At 36.3% G+C, this 22,199-nt stretch overlaps 1 protein-coding gene and 1 long non-coding RNA gene across 3 annotated transcripts in view; one reads left to right on the top strand and one right to left on the bottom strand.

Annotated features, from left to right (window-relative positions):
* Positions 1-22,199, top strand: part of LOC141439747 (zwei Ig domain protein zig-8-like) — a 68,034-nt gene that overhangs the window by 31,976 nt on the left and 13,859 nt on the right. For both annotated transcript variants that reach the window (XM_074104119.1, XM_074104118.1), the window contains exon 5: positions 8,145-8,244. In XM_074104119.1, the coding sequence (XP_073960220.1) occupies positions 8,145-8,244 (100 nt within the window). The remainder of the gene's footprint in view (positions 1-8,144; positions 8,245-22,199) is intronic.
* LOC141439749 (uncharacterized) lies at positions 16,111-21,430 on the bottom strand. Its single transcript, XR_012452632.1, has 2 exons — positions 21,037-21,430; positions 16,111-20,950 (listed from the first exon to the last, which is right to left on the bottom strand). It is a non-coding gene; the product is annotated as an uncharacterized lncRNA (long non-coding RNA).

The following is a 22,199-nucleotide window of genomic DNA, read 5'->3' as shown; positions in this document are numbered from 1 at the left end:
TACTGATTGTCAATGTTTTGTTATCAAGAGCACATGTTGAATAAAACGATGCGTCTATTAAAAAGCCAATGAGTCCGAGTTCTTATCAACCATGGCGTATTTATAATTATTAAGGTACCATCAGCCAAATAAGTGGTCTATCAATTTTTAAACAAGTTCCTATCAAATAAAAATGTCGCTAAAGTCGAACTTTCAAGATGACAGACACGTCTATTGGCATTATTATTTTAGGACATGCAAACGATTGTCAACTTTAGGGTGGTAGACCACATATTTGGCTGATGGTACCTGCTCGTACTCGTACCTACCAAACTAATTTGAGAATGTTTGTAAAATAAAATTTGTTCCGATTCACGCGCACCTTGTAACGGCTTCTTTAGGTATTGAATTTGATATTCGGAATTCAATAAAATCCTACGTTGTAAGAACAATACCGATGTTGGACTAGGCCGGCCTCGGTAACCTTGTACCTTTACCTTTTTACTTCCATTCCGAGCTCATATTGCGTGTATCCTTATCAATTTTGTGATTTCCTCCATCTTTTGTAACAAATATGAGGTACAAATAACATTCAAATTTATCTGTAGTGTACAATATTGCGACTTGTTGTTTATGTAATAAACAGTCGTATGTGTAGTTGGAAATCGAAACAAGAAAATACCTAGTATACTTAGGTTTTTTTATTATTTATGTACTTAAATAAAAAAACAAAAGAAGTACAGAAATACTTATAGCTATAAACCTCTGCCAAACTATTCAATATTTTTAATTTTTTATCACTAGGTAAAAACTTAAGAAGATTACCTATAGTATGTAGAAGTGCACAGAATTGATATGGGGCCTAAGTCATTTTTCGAATATGGAACGTCGACATATATATACGGACACATTACTACACATACAACAGGTCATCATCTAACTTTTTAAGTTTCAATCAATCACGGTTAGTTTTATGAAAAAAAGTGCATTTTTTTCCAGTTACATAATCTATACGATCCTGTAAACTATGGAAACCTAAAGTGGTTTGACTACAAAGATGACGATGAAATACGACGGGGTGTACGGCGACTGGATAGCTAAGTGGTTAGAGAATCTGACAATAAAGCTAGAGCCGGGTTCGATCCCCAGCCGGGTCAGATATTTTGAACGAATACAAAGACAAAGATCTAAACTTGGCAAAAACGGAACTAGCACGACAACTTGCAAAGCTTAAGACGACGATTGGGCATTTTGGTGAAAAACATCTAGTTTTATCTCAGCAATTACAAAACATATCAAAGTGATATTTGAAACCTGATTCTTCATTTCAATGACTTGTTTTCCAAGTTGCCGAAACACGATTCTTAAAATTTTATAGCACAGAAAAAAATATCAAAGATACCTCTCGTAAGACAGGGATTTGCTTGTTACACAGGCAACCCAGATCAATTAAGATTCCAAATTTTCATATTAAATTAGTTTTAACCCATACTTCAAACCTTCAAGTTGGATTTTATTTATTAAATTGTAATTTGTAGTTGAAACGAAAAAACCGTTTTGTCGCTTACGACATTTTAATATAAGCTAGCGCGCGCTCGTATTTGTATGAAACCCTATGAAACCAGTCCCTCTCAGCGCATGCCTCAGACCGCGCCGCGTTGTCAGCGACGGACTATGCTAGTCGAACTGCCACGCGCCATCGATCGCATATAAAATTATACCGAGCAATAAATGGGAAAAAATGTCGGATCTTCAAAAAGGAAAAAGAAGGTGTTTAATTCATGAATGTATGGTTATGATTAAGAAAAGGTGAGTAATCATTATATTTCTACAGTTCGCTGGCACAAAACGTAAACAAATCGCCATGACAACGTCAGTTCTTAGTTTGTCGCCATGACGTTCATGACATATGACATACTAACAAAATAATAAGATATTTACATCGAAAGTAACAATAGAGTATATTTCCAAAAATTTTATAGATATAATGTGATATTTTGGTATCTTACGGACATTTAAAGGGCATTGGATTACGGTTTGTGCTAGTGCTGCATTCTGACGGCAGAACATTGCAGTAATATTCCCTATCTGCTTCTAGTTTTATACGAGTATAATAGGTAGGTAATACCTAAGTACTTACCTACTTTTTAGATAGGTAAGTAGGTAGGTAGGTAAGGTAATTAATAGTTAAAAATATTCTAAAGTATGTGTGTGAACCAATAGTGAACTGCAAGTACCTAAGTACGCGAAAACATTAACTTCTAAACTTTAGAAATCTAAAGGTACTGTAGAAAATCGATTTTATTCCTTTAATTATTGCAATTCAGTGTTTGTACAAAAAGCCATTGACTATACTTACAAAACTATTCACATTTCAATAAGCAGTAACACAAATAATAAAAATACATTATTATCTTTCAGGAAGCTATCATTAGAACAAAGATCTGAGAATAAAGTCATGGAGCCGTCTTCGAATTTAGGTGGAAATAAAACAATGTCAATCGATTTTATGCAAGGGTATGTAGTGGTATGTATCCATATTAATTTTAAAGATCTACTTACTTTGAATATCAACTCTTGATTGAAGTTAATATTGCTTCATTTTAATTTCGTTTCTTTAGAAAACGAGAAAATTCGCCAATGCATTGCAGTTACAAAATGTATTAATCTCGTAAGATTTTAGTACCCACCTGGGCGTTTTCACAAAAAAAGCGTATTCATTCTTTTTTTTCAATTTTGGAAAAATATAGTTTTTCCTTCTCAGAATCAAAAGTACAATCGATTCTGATGGTTTAAAAAAAGTCCCTATCAAAAATTACAGTTTTGTAACGTTTTTTTTTTTTCATACACTCATAAAGTTTATATGAAAAAATTAAATACATTTTGAAAGAAAAGGTACACTTTTTTTTTGAAAACGCCTACCTACCTACATAGTAATTATAGTATAATTAATAACAAATTCAAGTTTATAAATAAGAAATTTATTTAAGGACTGCAGATAAGAATAATAAGGACCTTCTTGAAGAAACTATGTAGGTCTACAGCTACAGTAAGTATTCTTTTATTGACAATTTTTACGTGAGCAGAATAAAGATCATATCTTTTGGTTTGAAACTTGTAAAAAATGTTTTTTTTTCTATTATAGATAGAAATATAATGTGAGAAAAATAACTCATCTCTCAAAATAGTATTAGAATGCGCATCTGAAGTATCAGTAAGTTTTGTATTAACTTAAAGCCAGTAAACGAATGTACTTATACTTTGGTGTACAATAAAGAGTCGGAGCATTGTATTTGTTTTGTACTTAGGTTCTAAAAAGGTTAATTTTAAAGATGTAGACAGCTTTTTTCTACTTTTGCCTTTTTTTTACTGTGATTTCACTGTATAGTCAGCACCCAAAGTAGCGGATCATTTTTTAACTTTGTCGTATTAGGATATTGCCAAATTTGTATGCTGTAAGTACGTTGTTGTATAACGACAAAGTTTAAAAATACGCAGCTACTTTTGATGCTGACCGTACTGATCTGTGGTGTTACGAATATTTATTGTACTAAAAATAACACAGTTGAACCTTAAATAAAAAGTTGACCCTTACAATATCTAGAGAAAAATAAACGTTTGTTTCAGACTGAGACCGAAAATCAAGATTTGGGCACCGAATAATTGATTTTAATCATTTTATAATGGAACTTGTAAAACTTTCTCAGCATAAGTGTTCGTTTGATTGCAGATTAGCTATAATGAAATTAGTTTCTGAAAATCAAGTACGAGTAGGCTTGCAATCTGAGTTTTCGGTGTGTAGCTAACGTTGACAACTCAAATTATGTTATGTCAGTTTCCGAATAATAACGGTGTTAAATTTGGGTAATTCTGGAAAATACAAACAAACAAGATGCACGGAAAAACCAGAAAAGAGACCAGCGCTTTCCTGATTTTCTGATCTTTGTTTCAGTTTGTATTTTCGATGTGGATTTTACGGGATGATCGTAAAAGTAACAAAATTTGGAGTTGAATAAAAAAAAAAATACAAAAAGACTCCAAAAACCAATCTTAATTCTGGGAAGAATAAAATACAGATTAATTGTTTGGTGCGCGACCGTTGCCGGCGGTGATGGCGGAAAAAATGCCTTTATTTCTAAGAGTTATCTCCTTATATACTAGTTCCATGTAAAATAGTTCCATAAGAATAAAAAAATTTAACCGACTACAAAACATGAAAATAATTTTCTACCATTCAGAATCGTGCCTCAGCACGAGCCAGCAGGAGTGGACCTATATAGTCGTCTACCTCACCTACATACTATACGCGTATATTGGGCTTCAATTACTCCTGCTGACTCGTGCTGAGGCACCGACTTCAGAATGGTAGAAAATTATTTTCATGGTTTTTTTTGTAGTCAGTTAAATTATTCGTTATATATTTTTTTTCACGCCTTTCAGTGTAAAAGATCTAAGATACATAGTTTAATGTCAACTGCTTGTCACCTTTACAAAAATTGCTTTTTCCGATGCAGAGACTTTCATTATTGAGGAGTCCTGGTGCATTGTCACCCGTTCCATTTCACCATATGCATTACGATTAACTAAAATTGCTTAGCAACTGTGTTAAAGTCATTGAAATTCAACCCGTGAGGTACTTGTTATCGAGTAGTAGCTCGGTGGTCAAATGTGGTCTTCATCATCAGTTCACTTCACGAAATGAAGATTTTCAAGAGCAAATGCACAAGTTACTACTAAAGATATCGAAATTACCATAGGTGTCCCTACAATATTTGAAGACTTCCTCGATTTCCTTAGGATCCGATCATCAGATCCTGTTTTGTGCATATAGGACCTAATTAAAAGCATTACTAGACGAATGACGGAGTTCTGAGGTAACAAACATAAAAAAAGAAAATACAACCGAATTGATAACCTCCTCCTTTTTTTGAAGTCTGTTAAAAATACTCGTGATTTCATTACCTACTGCTATTTGCAAAAAACTAAAAAAAAGTTGTAAGGGCAACTCTAAGACGTCTCTGTCTGTTTTAGCGCGCTGTCTAGGCTCTGTCAGTGTATCATACGTCGACTGTGACACGCAAGCCGCGTAAAAGTAGAGGGTGTGAGCGGGTTGCGGGGTACAAACGCTCTGTTTTCGATTAATTGTTTAGCGATGCGTCACCTTAACTTTTTACAGTTCGCCGTGAATATTGATATTTGTTTCTTTAATTTGTAATTTTTAGGCGTATTTTGAGATTCAATCACAAGTAAGTAATATCATTATTACTACTATCATTATTTCTATTCATATAATAATGAATTGATAGTATAACTGAAATTAAAAAGCTCTTGTGCAAACGTCATCGCCTCAAGCACATACACCGAGTACTGCCTTTTCGCAACATAAAGTTTGGCAACCTGTTTCATTTCGCAACTTTTCATTTCGCAAAATGTAAAACTGTAAACATTTCAGGATTTATTTCAGGGCCATCGTGTAAAACCCTTTGGGTATGGTTAGGTTAGGTTTATAAAAATCCTGAAATATTTACAGTTTCAGAAATATTAAACAGTTGGGAAATGAAAAGTTGCGAAATGAAACAGGTTGCCAAACGTTATTCGCCGAAACATTAGTAAACCACACACACATAACAAACACACACACACACACACACACACACACCACACACACACACATTCCTATAGACACACACACACACATTCCTATAGAACATATAGCTACTGCTCACCCAGGACGAAAAAAACACAGTCTGCTTACGAAATAATAAATTGATAGCGTATTGCATACAAAAATCTAATTTAAAGTTATTGAGCTATGGTTAAAATAACCGAGACAGAGCTAAAAATTAGTTTCAGTGCAAATTTCTGTAATTCTTCTCCCGAAATCCACATCGATTTAATCAAAAGCGAACCGAATCTTTTTATGGCATTTGATTTACAAAGAGATGCTTTCAACTGCTCTTGTGTCTTTTGATATTAATCCTGTTTAAAATCAGATGAATCATGAAGTAGATGCAAAGAATAGAACAACAGATGCATTCAAATTCTATCGCATTAGTTATAGGAAAATTAAAAATAGAATAGTTTTAGTGCTAGTTCTAGTCTTAGTTTTAGGTGGTACTTTTTGGAGCCAAAATAAACTTTTTTTCTTTTTTCTTTCTTTCTTTTCTTTCTTAAATCCCTAATTCTACTACTATTATAAATGTGAAAGTTTACATTATAAGCGCGTAAGCGCATTAGTATGTGTGTATGTTTTTATTCCACTAATATCACTAGTATTAATTGCAGGTGGTAGGACCTTGTGCAAGATCCGCCCGGATTGCTACCACCATCTTGCTCGCTAATCCTGCCGTGAAGCAGCAGTGCTTGCATTGTTGTGTTTCGGCGTGGAGAGTAAGACAGCCGGTGAAATTACTGGCCCTTGAGGTATCCCATCTTAGGCCTCTAAGGTGGCAACGCATCTGCACTACCCCTGGTGCTGCAGATGTTTATGGACGGTGGTGATCTCTTACCATCAGGAGACCCACTTGCTCGTTTGCCATCCAGTCGAATAATAAAATTGGAATAAGAATTAGAAAAATAGAAATAGAAATCCCTTCAAAAAATAAATTTGAAATGAGAACCAAGTTCAATATTATAATATAATGCCTTGATTGTTGACTTTAATGACAAAAAAAGTGAGATCTAAATGGGTACCAAGTGCCAAGGTGCCAAGTTCAATGGTCAGTCCTGAAATTATTTTATAACAACTTAAAATATCATTTCTTTTATAACTTAGGATAATATATTGAAGGACTTGGCTAGTTCTCATATGCGAATTATATTTGCCTTTGCAAAAGTGGCTCCAAATGGTTCGTGTAAAATTACACACGGTGCTGCTCGCCAGTTCTGTCAGCTTGAACTTGGCTTGACACGCTACCGCGTGTCTAGATATTTATTAGCTTTTTCGGAAAAATATACACATACAATTTAAACAGAAATAAAAAATAAAAACATTTTTTTGCGAAATCGCAAAGCGGTCCCAGCAGCATAACGCGGGTCTTCTGCTAATTATCAAGCACGCATCACACATCTAAAACTTTTAAGCAACGTAATCAAAGATTCGCTTAGTACTTTTTTTTACAGATATTTATGAATAGATTTCAGTATATATACTATAACATGTATATTACCAATAAACATCGTAAACTGAAAACAATCAAACAAAAACAACTAATCAACATAAAATAGGACAAGGTCACTTAAATAAAACTTAGGTAAAAAAAAGTTTCATTAAAATTGCGATCAATAAGCGTAACGATCGTGAAGTGAACTGATATCAATATTAAATGATAGTAACTACTTTCACTACATATTAAATTCTGATAAGAGAACGGCGTAGCAAGTGCTACGCGAGCGCTACGGGGTTACGAGCTACGCCACCGCTACGATTCTAGTCTATATATACTACAATAGAATATTATTGTGTAGTTAAAGTTACGGTTCATAAAATCTAAGTAGATAAACACGAGAGCGTTTTATAGGAAGGTAACCTGAAATATTATTAGTTAATGTATCTCTTAAAAGGTTTTGTTATTCGAGGATCCTTTTAATGGAGTTTGTATTACACTTTAAGCTTGCCCAAATTTGGGAATAACGGCGGGATCGGTGGATAAAATTTTATTAATTCTTTAGTAGCAGGAAGGGTTTAATTTGGTTATTTTGCATGTACTGATAAGACGTTTTGAGATTAAAAATTTGTAAACAATTCACGGGACGATGTGTGTGATTGATTCGAGGGTCTGGAAATAGGCTCAAAGAGGTTTTTTTGTATTAAACTGTAATTCACCGGATAAGAAGTAAATACCACCGTATCAATGGCGATGAATACTGTCGATCGATGAAAGGAAGGAATTTGTCGTGTGGGTGTGGATAATGGTTTATTCTTATTAACCTTCAGCATCGCTTTTAGCCATGCCACGTGGGCTCAGCTTGGATCTGGATCGTAACAAACACGTTGCAAAAAGTGACTCTTACACTTTCAGTTTTCGGAGTCTACTCTTAAAGCCAAGTTTACACCTGCAAGAAAAATCGTACAAGTTGTATTGCCCCTGGCATCAGTATTGAGAAGAATATTTCTTAGGAGGGGATACTTTTAACAGATAGTTTTAATTTGTTTATCTTTTCAGTGTCAAAAGCGGAGATCCTGTCTGGTCCGGAGCTGTTCGTGCGTGCTGGTTCAGACATCAACCTAACTTGCGTCGCCAAGTACGCGCCCGACCCGCCGAGGCAAGTGTTTTTATTTATTTTTCATCATCATCATCATCATCAGCCGGAAGATGCCCACTGTTGCCCTTAAGATGCCCTTAGAACGCCACAATGAACGACAAATCGACACTTGGTTGCCCGTAACTTTTGCGATGTCGTCAGTTACTATTACCAGCGGCCCCTAGCCATAACGTCTACAAATGTAGTCACTGCACGTCGATTTTTTTAATCTGATTAAGAGCAAGCTATAGAGGCTTAGAGGGCTATATAGAAATGTGAGCAGTTATAGACAAAGAGAACTGACCAACTCAGTGATAGAGAACCACTAGAAGAATTAGATATTTGATCTAAATACTACTTCTTGTTGGTCACGCGTTTGTACATAAGTGCATAATTATATTACAGTCTACTAATAGGAGACGAAATTTAATTCACCGTCTTTTAAACATACAAAGACTCAAATCTGTTACCGATTTTTTACAACACTATTTAAACAAACAAATATCCATTTATATCCGTCCGAAATTGTAACCAAACTAAATCTGAATAAAATTGTAATAAGGTTGAAATTTTGTACCTATTTACTCAATTGACGGTGCATGTCTCTTCTATAATATAACAACAACCCTTTTACGTTGCTCGTCCGCCCTTGCTACATTGGGTTTATTACATAGACCTCCGGAAAATAACACCTGAATCAGTCAATTATTCAAGTTGCTTCTGTCATACTTCAGTATGTCAAAAGTCAAAATATCTTTATTCAATTAATGCTATAACAAGCACAGTTTATGAATGTCAAAAAAAACTACCATGCATCAGTTCGGAAAAACCTCTGTTGAGAAGAATCCGGCACGGAACTCAACGAAGTATCTAGACTATATATTTATATGTTACAGCACAACTTTTCTGACAGATATTTTAAAACAAATGACTTTTTAAACAATGGAATATTATTTTTGGGCTAAAGAAAACATTAAATTTGACGGTCGGTTTTTGTGGGCTCATGGGAACCATGGTTTAAACAGCTACAAGCTGTATTTATCAACTACAAGCCGTAATTTAACTAATTAGTATCTACCTATACGGCGTTATTGTGGTAAACGAGCTAAAAACATGTATGTAATGAAAAATTACAACACAGTAGGTACGCTTATGTCACAGACACGTCCGGGCTACGGGAAGAAATAAACCGGTTAGAATGTTCCCTAAGGGACTTAACTAGCAAATACGAATTATGTCAAAATCAAATTAGTGAACACATTTTGGCCGCGAACGAGCTTGTTGATTTATGTTCATTTAACGAACATCGCGTCAATTATTTGTTAGCGCGCGAGAGCGCATTGCAAACTAAATTACATAATCAGTCCGAGTTACCCACCCGCAGCGTGGACTTCTGTGATATATCTGTAGGTAATGATGGAAATATCTGTAAGAATGTTAATAAAACCCTAGTATTTTCTGATAGGATAGAAAAGGGATTGGGCAAATTATTGTATAATAATATATCAAACAGCTGTGTCATAAATAACTATATGCCTAATGCCTCATTCAAACAAATAATTGAAAAAAAATATGCTCACTCAGGTGACTAAGCAGTCAATCATTGTATTAATGTTAAGTGACGGGTCCGACGTTAGGTGTTCGGACATAAAAACTGGATTCGATTTACTATCAAAACTAGGTGTTAAAAACATTATTATAGGTGCGTTTCCCTATTCTGCTTCTCTAAATAAATCCAATAATCATTTATATCGTTTAAACAAATTATTGTTTAAGATGACGAGCCGTCATAGTGACGTTTTATTTTTTGACACTAATAATGTTATTAGTGACTACCGACTGACCCCCGACAAGCTTGCTAAATCCTTAGCATGTTATATTAATTCCGTATTCGGAAATCACCCCCCCTCCCCCGGCCCCGTTAGGACGACACCTTCAAGCGCGAATGTGTCTTTAAACTACCTACACCGACAATAGAGAAGCAAAGTAGTCTATCATTTCTACATCAAAATATAAATCGCTTCACTGGCAAAATATTAGATTTAGAATTACTCTCTGAAAAGTTAAACTTAGATATTATCTGCTTAACAGAAACCTGGCTAAAAAAAGATTCAATGCAATTTAATGTACATAATTATGCAATAGCCAGCGCCTTCTGCAGATAATCTGCAGCAGATGGCGGGTCTCTCATATTAGTGAAAAATGGTTTAAAGTTCAAAGAACGCAAAGACCTGTCCAGCCTTTCTGTTGAACGTGTATGCGAGATCGCTTCTGCGGAAACGGAACAGTATTTAATTTTATGTGTATATAGACCACAAAACTCGAGTATTCCTTTGTTTATAAATACTATGGAAGATGTTCTAAGGAAATCAGTAAAACGTAATAAAGCGCTGGTGGTCTGCGGGGACTTTAATATCGATATTTTATCACAATCCGTTGAAAAAGACCAGTTTATTTCTGTTTTAAAATCTTTTAATTTAAATTTCTAATTTAATGAACCCACCAGAGTCACAACCACTTCGACCACATGTATTGACAACATTTGCTTAACTTGTAAGTATTTAGAAAAAGCTGTTATCAGTGGAGTACGATCGGATCACAAAGCTCAAACAGTGAAGTTACCTCTGGCTAGGGGCGGTGTTAATCAAACCATAGAAATTAGGCCGTTGAACAAACAAAGACTTGACCGTCTCAAAACAAACATCGCGCAAAAAGTAAGCAATTTAAAAGTAAATACTAAAAATCGAAACGAAAATTTCAAAATATTGTTAAATACTGTATGCGAGGAATACGATGAAACGTGTCGTAAAAAACGTATTAAAATAGGAAACAAACTATCATTCAATGAATGGGCTACCGGAATACGTAGGAGTAGGGACGTCTTATATGATCTTTATGATAAGAAATCGTGTACCACTGATGAACGTTTCCACCAGTATGTCAGGGATTACTCAAAATTATTCAAAATTATATGTAATAAAGCAAAAGCAGCCCATGTAACTAATAAAATTAAGTCCTCTGATGATAAAATTAAAACAGTTTGGAAAATTATAAATACTGAAACCGGTCGACGTAAGAACGCGGAGTCCTCTATATCATTAAAGATTTACAACGTATTAGAAACGGACGCGGTTAAAGTAGCTAACGAGTTTAATACCTACTTCTCTAAAATCCCCATCGAAACGACAAAATGTCTCGCGTCTTCCTCAAAGATAGCTGAATCGCTCTTAAAACAAAAAGTAATTTTAAATTCACGCATGTTTCTCCTTGTGACATCATTAAGACTTTTAGATTGTTGAAAGTAAAAAAAAACGGAAGACTTGTGGGGCGTCTCAGTTAAGGTTCTACATTCCATTTTAGATGTCGTTGCTCCAACTTTAGCATTTATTTTTAATAGCTGTATAGATGAAGGCGTATTTCCAGATTTGATGAAATATAGTAAAGTAGTTCCTATTTTTAAATCAGGTGATAAAGATAATCCCTCTGATTATCGTCCTGTGTCCATCCTATCAGCGTTTAGCAAAATATTCGAAAAAATAATGCTGACGCAAATGATCTCGCATTTTAATACCCATAAAATCATGCATCCACAGCAATTCAGATTCACAAAAGGCAGGTCTACTTCAGACGCGGGTCATAGTTTAGTTAAATTCATATTGCAAGCTTGGGAGGAATCACATGAGGCTATAGGTGTATTCTGCGACCTTTCGATAGCTTTTGATTGTGTGGATCATGATACTTTAATTTGTAAGTTAAATTTTTATGGCATTCATGGCCTCGCTTTAGAACTCATTAAATCTTACCTCACACAAAGAAAGCAAAAGGTAGCGATTAACGGAACGGTATCGGAGGGATCTGTGGTCGAAATGCCTCAAGGATCCATTCTTGCCCCATGCCTGTATCTTATTTATGTAAATGACCTTACTTATATGGTAAGCCAAAAGTAGGGTATAGTTATGTTTGCTGACGACACGTCTTTACTGTTCAAGGTTAGTAGAAAAGATACCGACTTCATTGAGCCCAATGGAACCCTGTCCGTGATATCCGCGTGGTTTGCTGCGAATAATTTGTTACTAAATCCTAAGAAAACTAAATGTAATAAATTGTCGTTGATAAATTCATCTAGCTCGAATTCAGTTTCTAATATAAAGTTAAATGGTCAAACTATTGAATTTGTAAAATCAACAGTATTTTTAGGAATAACGCTCGATTCTAAACTACAGTGGGGACCTCACGTCACAGCAATCGCGAGTAGATTGAGCTCTGCTGCTTTTGCAGTTTGGAAAATACGGCAGCTAACCGATGTGGCGTCGGCACGGTTGGTGTATTTTGCTTACTTTAATAGCATTATTTCGTACGGCCTTATTTTATGGGGATCTGCTGCACATTGAGTAAATTTTTATCTTACAAAAGAGAGCAATTAGAGCAATTTATAATTTGAAGACGCGTGAATCTTTAAGATCTTTTTTTAAGGAAACAGATATCCTAACCCTGCCGTCGCTTTATGTTTTTGAATAATCATGTATGTTAGGAAGATACATTTAGGACACTACACGTTAAGCAAACTTTACTAAAACAAAGGTAGCTTAAAGTTTCAAGCAAAATAAAGTCTTTATTCTTTCATTTATAGATAGGCCAAAAATATATAAAGTGAAACGGATAAAATGAGTCTATTGTCAAGAAGTCATTATATCAAGGCGTGTTACAGAAGTTAATGATGTACTCATGGACAATTTGGAAATAATTGATCCGCATTAGCGTATCCCTTCAATAGCGAATCCTACTTGTATAAAAGTATGTTCCGTACTTCCGCATACTATAATTAAATAATAATGTAATTATAATAAATCGTGTTAAGTGAATTCTTTGTATCATATAATTTTCTTGTCGAGATCTTTTTTTTGAATATTGATATATACGCTCTTTTGCTTTTTTTGCAGTGGTATTTGAATGTTATGTAGACTTGTGTTTATTATGTGTTTGCTATGTATTTGATATTTTTAACTGCTTATACGGTATACGGTGATTGGGTAAAAACATTTACTGGCTAATTTATTTAATACGTGTTTTTTAAAAACAGTAAAAAATATTAAGTCCCTAAATAACCTATACTTAAAATTTAATACCTAATCAAAATAACTATACTTACTCTCTTTTTAACATGATTGCATTTACGCGCGAGTGAATGGAATACTTTTTACCTTTGACTTCAAATTAGTTTAACGGTAATAAACAGACTTAATTAGTTTTAATAATAATTACAATACGTCACGAAAGGCAAAAATTCAATGAAACACTTAATGTGCAATGCGCACTATATAATGAAACGTATAATTTTGAGATATGATTAATAAAGATTTAATGTAAAAAAAATCAGCCGATGAAATAACAGAGTAGTATTAACGGGTCGTCATATTGTTTTGCCAAAAGATTACCGAAATCATGGAGGCCTTCGTGGGCTTTTAGAATTTTGAAAAATATAGTACAAAATATATATGGAATGGGCAAATAAACTATGCAAGTAGTTTTCGAAATTACAAAATAATTCGCGATACTACACCAAGTAGAGTAGGATCTTATGCGCTTAAAATTCTATTAACAGTAGAAAATATATTCCGAACGTGTTTGTTTAAGACTACGATATAAAACTAGAAGCGCGCAAAAAAAACATAGAATACTGTTTAAAAATAATGAAGTTACTGAAATTTTAAAATAGTTCGCCGTTTAAGCCAAAAAAAAAGTTTTGGTAAGAAACTCCAAAAGTTTGTGACAATCTTCACGTGGTCTTTGTTGTTGGTGTGGAGCGGTTCCCCTGTCACTGGATGCAGGCAACAATCCCGACACCGAAGCGATGACAAATTATGCCCACAATCGTGTGCGGAGCGCAGTACGATGTCCACAAAAATCCACACCGTAAGGTGGGAGCTGAAAAGATAAAAGAGACTAAGAATTTATTCAAACCATGAGCCCTAACAAAACCTAAATTCGCAACAAAACAGGAAAAAACTTACCCGAAACTGGCAAAAACAGATCCGGCTTTTAATAAAAGGGAGGCGACTACGAGCCACCAGCTCGCAGCAGTTGGAGAAACAATCAATTCGCCAGGTTATAATAATTAACACTTTAGAACACCATTATATGTGTCACATAAAAGAAATCCCAGGAATATTAAACCAAAATATTAATCCAAGGCACTATTGCCAAAAATCATCCACGGGAAAACACATTTGACAAACCAAATTTTCGCGTCCTCTGTTCCACGTTTCCAGGATACCAATTCAAACCTTTAAAAAAAATCAAGAAGTGAACCGCAACTAAACGACCAAAACGTATAAGCAAAAATAGGTTAACACTCAATTTCAAAAAGAAGGTTAGATTACATGCAGCAGAATTATGCTGCAGTTATCCCCCTACTAAAATAAAAAACTTTAAACCAACCAAAAGAATCAGACTGTATAATAATTCTAACCGAAAACCACCATACCGAAATTAACGCCTAAAGCTAAAATTTGAAGCATTAAATAAAAACTAAAACAACCAAAAAGAACGACGACAACCCTAATACTACCCTACCGTACAAACGATAAGTAAACCCTAAACCAAGTACGACGAAACTTAAAACGACTAGGTGACAACCCTAATGTGAAAGACAAACAGAAACCACGATAACACTGAGACTACCTTAGCCAAACGAAAAACTAACTTATTCACTAATATAGCAACCGCTAATATACAACCCGAAAGAGTCCACTAATCCTATTTGGTGTCAACAGAAACCAAGACTAAACCTAAAAGAAACCTACCTAAAAACTATACACCAGTGTAGAACTAATCACTGATTAGAGCAGCTTTACGACCCACTGCCTAACCGTTGATTGTCCCCACAACTATACCCCCAGCTAAAAACCTTTTTTACAACACTAAAAGCTAACTCACAAGACAACAAACCTAACACAGACAATAATTATCAGACAGAATCAATAATTAAATAACAAACTATAATACAACAAGGTCTAGATTCACTGAAACTCGACGAAAAGTCAAACAGCGATAGAATAAGTTTACAAACTACTATGTACACCCAAACACCTAGGCTCTAGACACCTTGATAAAACGATAGGGGAACACGGAAACAACATTCGAAATTTTTAAAAATTAATAAATTTGTTTCGACCACAAAAACAATTGAACTACGCCAGCCCATCGGCGTAGAACAGTGCAGGGCCGTAATTGGGTGTATCCTTTTTTACGCCTAGATCAAAGAAAATGTAAGTTGCATATATTGGACACAACTGATGAACACACAAACATACATAAAGATATAAAGTAGATATAAATAAAAAAACTGAAACGTACAAAGGGTGTTCACAGATCTAAGGGAGAATAATATACCTGAATCATAGTACCCAAAATGCACCAACCCTGTTATAAAATTTGATAAAACGACATTATAATAACCTAAGAAAAAATGTATATCAGGGAGAAACTAACCGAATTGAACCCGCTAAAACAACAGGGCAGATAGAATGCCAAATTAGAATTTAGAAAAGGCCAATTTAGAAAACCGCAGAGGTAGTTCGAATTATTTCAAGATATCCTTGATGTGATACCTCCCAATACAGGGCGAGTCCATATCCGATAATTCGTAAACCTGTGGGGAAATAACGTTTGAAACACGACAACATATAAATCGTGGAGCGAATTTACCACCACCATGGGTATCTGGATTTGAACGAGAGAAATTTCTCCGCCATACAATATCGCCAACATTTAATCTAATAGAATTCCTACGCGAATTATAACGTCTGGCATTGCGCTGAAATCCTAAAACGAGAGCGTCTTCAACTTTAGCGTAAATCTCACGTAGAGTCATTAGATTAGTTGCACGTTCGTCCCGACTGTCAACTAAACTTGAGTCTCTAGTCTGAACGTTTGAACGTGGGTTAACCATATCGACTTCACGTCCGTATATTAGGAAATTAGGCGTATACCCTGTAGCTAAATTGATACAAGAGTTGAGATATAAGGCGACCTTAGGAAGACATCTAGCCCAAGAACGGCGATCGTTATCGACCAAGATACTTAACGCCACTACCACGGATTGATTGTAACGTTCAACAACGCTTGCGTTTGGACTATAATATGGTGTGAAGCAAGGTTCGGGTATACCGTATGATGCCAAAAATCTCCTGAAAGCAACACTCTGAAAAACACTGGCGTTATCGCATAAAACGTGAGCAGGCCTACCGTAACGCAGGAAAACCTCTGATTCTAACGCCGAAGAAATTGAGGCAGCGTCGAATCTTTTCAAGGGGACTAACCAAACAAACTTTGAAAAGACATCGACCATAGAAAGGATATAACGATAGCCATAGAATGCAACAGGGAGTGGGCCGATAAGGTCGATCGATAGTAAATCCATAGGAGCGGAAACTTGCCTTGGATATAACATCTGACCGCGTGGCTGGGTATTCGCAATCTTGTAAGCTTTACAAACAGCACAACCAGAAATAACTGATGAAATATCTCGAAACATATTAGGCCAGTAATATAATTCCCTAGCCTTGAGATAGGTCTTCATCACACCGGGATGGATATTAGGGAACGAATCATGTAACTCGTTGATCGCATCTGCTGTCTTCTCAGTAGGCAAAACAATACGCCACTGATTAGGTCTTAAAGGATTATCGACAGGCATCCTGCGTACAAGAACACCATCATTTATACTGTAAGCTTGAAACATTTGAGGAGTTTCTAAAACACCGCGATAAATTTTTCTATACCATTGATCTGAAGTAGAGTCCGGCCCTTGATCAAATGAAATAAGATTAATGTGCTGACGAGACAAAGCGTCCGGAACGACATTCAAAGTACCCGGTTTGTGTTGAACTTCGAAGTTATATTGAGATATAAGGGTTGCCCAACGTGCTAGTCGCCCAGTGGGGTTATCAAGGGTAAGTAACCACTTCAACGCTATATGGTCGGTCACAATGGTAAATTTCATACCATCGAGATATCCACGGAAATGTTTAATAGATTCTAAAACAGCGAGAAGTTCACGCTCAGTTGTGCTATAATTGCGCTCAGACTTTGTGAAGAGACGTGAATAATACGCAATTGGATGTTCAACGCCATCTAACGACTGTGCTAGTACTGAGCCAAGACCAACTGACGAAGCGTCGCATTGAAGAATAAAAGGCTTAGTGAAATCGGGACATGCCATAACGGGCGAATCCATCAGAGCCTTTTTGAGGTTGATAAACGCAGCAGAAGCAGCCTCATTCCAATCGATGATATCACGACCTTTTTTCTTCCCTAAAAGAGCAGTCATAGGAGCAATTATCGATGAAAAATTATTGACGAAGCGCCTATAATATGAGCACATTCCTATAAACGCACGAAGTGATTTGGCAGAAGTTGGGGTCGGATAATCCCTGATAGATTCTAGCTTCTTGGGGTCGGTTTGTAGACCATTCTCATTTACTATATAACCAAGATATCTGAGCTCTGGTTTACAAAATTCGCACTTTTTCAAGTTAACTGTGAGACCAGCTTGAGTAAGCCTTTCTAATACTTTACGTAACAAGCGGAGATGACTCTGGAAGTCACGAGAAACCAGGATCAGATCGTCTACATAGCCGAATACGAAGTCCTCAGATTCTGGAGTAAATTCAAAATTAACGATTTTATCAGTCAGCCTTTGCATTTCGGATGCGGCGTTGGTCAGCCCAAAGGGCATGCGCACGAACTCGAATAAACCGCGTTGCGGAACTATAAAAGCCGTCTTTTCGCAACTGGAACGATCCGCCAAGGGAATCTGCCAAAAGGCACTTCTAAAATCTAAGGAAGTCAAATATTTCGCTCCGCGTAAATTATCCAGAATTTCCTGAATGCGGGGTAAGGGATACGAGTCACGTACAGTTACAGCGTTTAATTTCCTACTGTCTACACAAAATCTCACGGAACCATCCTTCTTGGTTACCATGACCACTGGACTAGCCCACGGCGAATGGGACGGACGAATAACTCCCATCTCTAACATTTTATCAATCTCTTCATTGAGTAATTTGAGTTTAACAGGTGACGTAGGATAAGCGCGTTGTCGAATCGGTGATCCAACTGTTTCTATCTTATGAGAAAGCCAGGTGGTACATCCTAATCCCTTAACATCCGAAGATATCTCCTTGAACTCATCGATCACGGTTTGCAGTTGAGATTCTTGTTCAGATGACAAAGTACATCGTGGTTGAATGAAACGAACCTCGTTAACAGTTTGGGAATGACTGACTGTAACCGGCCGCGGAATGAACAAATCACCAGAAAATTCCTGTTCAAAAGCTCTACTTAATACGGACGTAAGACCAAATTTATTCCAAAATTCGATCCCTAAAATGAATAAAGTTGGTAAATTCCTACCAACCAGACATGAATGGAACACAATCGATCCATTAAAATGAATGGGAAGGTCTGCGCCACCCAGTATCTCAATCGGAGAATTATCCGCTGAAACCACAGACGGACGAATCTTCGTGCAAAAAGTGATACCTAAATCAGCCAAAAGCGAAACATCAACTAAAGAAGTTTGAGCTCCAGAATCTAACAATGCCTTAACACGCACGCCTGCAATATAAATCTCGACAAACAAACGGTTATCTTCAGAATCAGTAATAACAACGGGTGATACGGTTGGGCTAGACCGCACACCAGTTATTAGTTTTTTTGGGAAGACGGATTACAAGCAGCACAGTCACGAGTGATCACTCCCTCACGCTTGCAACGGAAGCAAATGGGTCCGGGATATTTTGGACACGCGCGATACTGGTGTCCGGCATCACTGCATTTCAAGCACAAAGGAGGAGATTGTTGTATCTGCACAGGTGCAACGTGTTTTGAAGAACTAGCTTGAGGCTGGAAAGTTTCAAAGTTCCCGGCAATCTGTAATAAAGAATCTAAATCATCTATCAAATTTGTTGCCAAACAAGGAAAATAGCGAGGATGTATCCCATACTTTACGATAAGGAAAAGACCGTCTTCACTAATTGGTGAAAGAAGCTTTGAATTCAGATCTCTCGCCTCAATGATGAAGTCTCGCATAGACTGGTTTCCCCTCTGCTTCAAACTACGTAATTCACGTTCCACCTTGAAGTCAAAGTCAACAACGTCGAACGTCTTCAAAAAGGCTGACTTAAGGCTTTCATAACTCAAAGCTGGATGCTTGATAGATCGGAAATATTTAAGAGCTGTATCGCTAAGTAATTCGTGAAAGCGACGCACGATGTACGAGGTAGGAGCACCGCGAGCCTCAGATTCTTCTTCAATCCGAAAGAAAAAATCGCGAACACAAGTATTACCTGAGAACTTTATTCCCCATTTCGTCAAAGACTCCTCCTTCACCATAGTACGCGTGACGAAATGTGGTGGCGTAGGTTCCCCCATAATTGAGTCGTGGAATTGTTCACCAGCTTCAGGATTTAGAATGCGCCGTCTCGGTTGAAGGATTGGAGAAGCCAGATTAGGTGTTTCGTGAATGGATTCAACAGCACTATCCCCTTCCATAATTAACAAACAGCAGAAATCCAGTAACTAATACAACCGCCAAATAGTAAAATAAAACAGAAAATACTACGTAACTACAGTTTTAAATAAGCGGAATTGTAACCTACTAAATGAACAATACAGGATTAAAAAGTTTAGGACTGAATAAAACGCATAAATGTGAACAATTATACAGTATTCTTATCACTTGATTACAATACAGAGTATATTCAATTGGACTGCGTGTGTAGCGTAGAACTTCGAACGTACCTAGTTGAGCGTGAAAGCGAACCAAGATCAAGGGTGGACTTGCAGTACTAAAACTATCACAGGTGGGGGAGTAAAAACATACCCTTTTAATATTAATCTGTAAAATAAGCAGAATCAATAAGCGAAAGCGCAGTCGAATGCGACTGCCATCCCCTACGACATAAAGAAAATAAAATTCAAACAATTTATAAATTTAACGATAAAATAATTTACCTTTTTATTCGGGCGCCAATTTTGTAGCGAAGCTTACCCAAAATTCAATGAACCTCGGGCAAGCCCCACAACACAACACTTATGTGCAATGCACTATAAATGAAACGTATAATTTTGAGATATGATTAATAAAGATTTAATGTAAAAAAAATCAGCCGATGAAATAACAGAGTAGTATTAACGGGTCGTCATATTGTTTTGCCAAAAGATTACCGAAATCATGGAGGCCTTCGTGGGCTTTTAGAATTTTGAAAAATATAGTACAAAATATATATGGAATGGGCAAATAAACTATGCAAGTAGTTTTCGAAATTACAAAATAATTCGCGATACTACACCAAGTAGAGTAGGATCTTATGCGCATAAAATTCTATTAACAGTAGAAAAGAGTTCCGAACGTGTTTGCTTAAGACTACGATATAAAACTGAAGCGACAAGTTAGAAAAACATAGAATACTTTTAAAAAAAATGTGATACTACTGAAATTTTAAAATAGTTCGCCGTTATAAGCCAAAAAAATAAAGTTTTTGGTAAGAAACTCCAAAAGTTTGTGACAATCTTCACGTGGTCTTTGTTGTTGGTGTGGAGCGGTTCCCCTGTCACTGGATGCAGGCAACAATCCCGACACCGAAGCGATGACAAATTATGCCCACAATCGTGTGCGGAGCGCAGTACGATGTCCACAAAAATCCACACCGTAAGGTGGGAGCTGAAAAGATAAAAGAGACTAAGAATTTATTCAAACCATGAGCCCTAACAAAACCTAAATTCGCAACAAAACAGGAAAAAACTTACCCGAAACTGGCAAAAACAGATCCGGCTTTTAATAAAAGGGAGGCGACTACGAGCCACCAGCTCGCAGCAGTTGGAGAAACAATCAATTCGCCAGGTTATAATAATTAACACTTTAGAACACCATTATAATTGTCACATAAAAGAAATCCCAGGAATATTAAACCAAAATATTAATCCAAGGCACTATTGCCAAAAATCATCCACGGGAAAACACATTTGACAAACCAAATTTTCGCGTCCTCTGTTCCACGTTTCCAGGATACCAATTCAAACCTTTAAAAAAAATCAAGAAGTGAACCGCAACTAAACGACCAAAACGTATAAGCAAAAATAGGTTAACACTCAATTTCAAAAAGAAGGTTAGATTACATGCAGCAGAATTATGCTGCAGTAACTAGTAAATACAAGGCGGTCTAGGAGCATATAAATAAAGGCAGGCACATATTATACTCCTTAAAAAGCATTTGGAACAACAGAAATGTACTAAATACTTTTTTATTTTTTGGAGCAAGTACCTTACTGTTTCATAGCATTACTTTTTTATAGACATAGGTACCTCGATATCTTTCGTGTAATTTTACCATCGCAATAAATAATAAGTACCTTATTCTTATCTCGGATATAAGAGTAGATGCCAAAGATAGATATCAAAGTGATTTACTTTATATCCAATATGAGTCCGTCTTGTCAGCGACGTCGTCAGATATTATCAAGGTCGTGTGCTTACAGAACCAATAAACCTACATGTACTCTATGGTTTCATGTTATATGGCTAGTAACTGATCACTGTCATGACTCGTACGGCACACGAGGTGAATAGGCGGCATCCCCAGTACATTGTATAATGGAAGTATGTTATCTGTACCTTCCCAACCGCAACCTACCTATATGTATTAAAGCTTCGCATCCATAAACATGATAAGCTTATTTCCAGATAAAAGGGTCGGCTGGGGTCCCTAAGTGAGGCATTCTTTGCCTATCACCGTATAATGGTGTTCTGTGTCTGAGATCTTTCAGCGGGAACCTTCAATTTGAATATTGATAGCGTGATACGCTCCTTGCGGCGTCGCGACGGTTTTTTATACCAGCCACCTCGTGGTATAAATATGGAACATCTAAACGTTATGTAGGCTGTAAAGTGTTAGGTCAAGATTAAAGTGTCT

This window comes from Choristoneura fumiferana, chromosome 21, assembly GCF_025370935.1.
Source record: "Choristoneura fumiferana chromosome 21, NRCan_CFum_1, whole genome shotgun sequence".
Taxonomy (NCBI): Eukaryota; Metazoa; Arthropoda; class Insecta; order Lepidoptera; family Tortricidae; genus Choristoneura; species Choristoneura fumiferana.
This window is presented reverse-complemented; position numbering and strand designations above follow the sequence as displayed.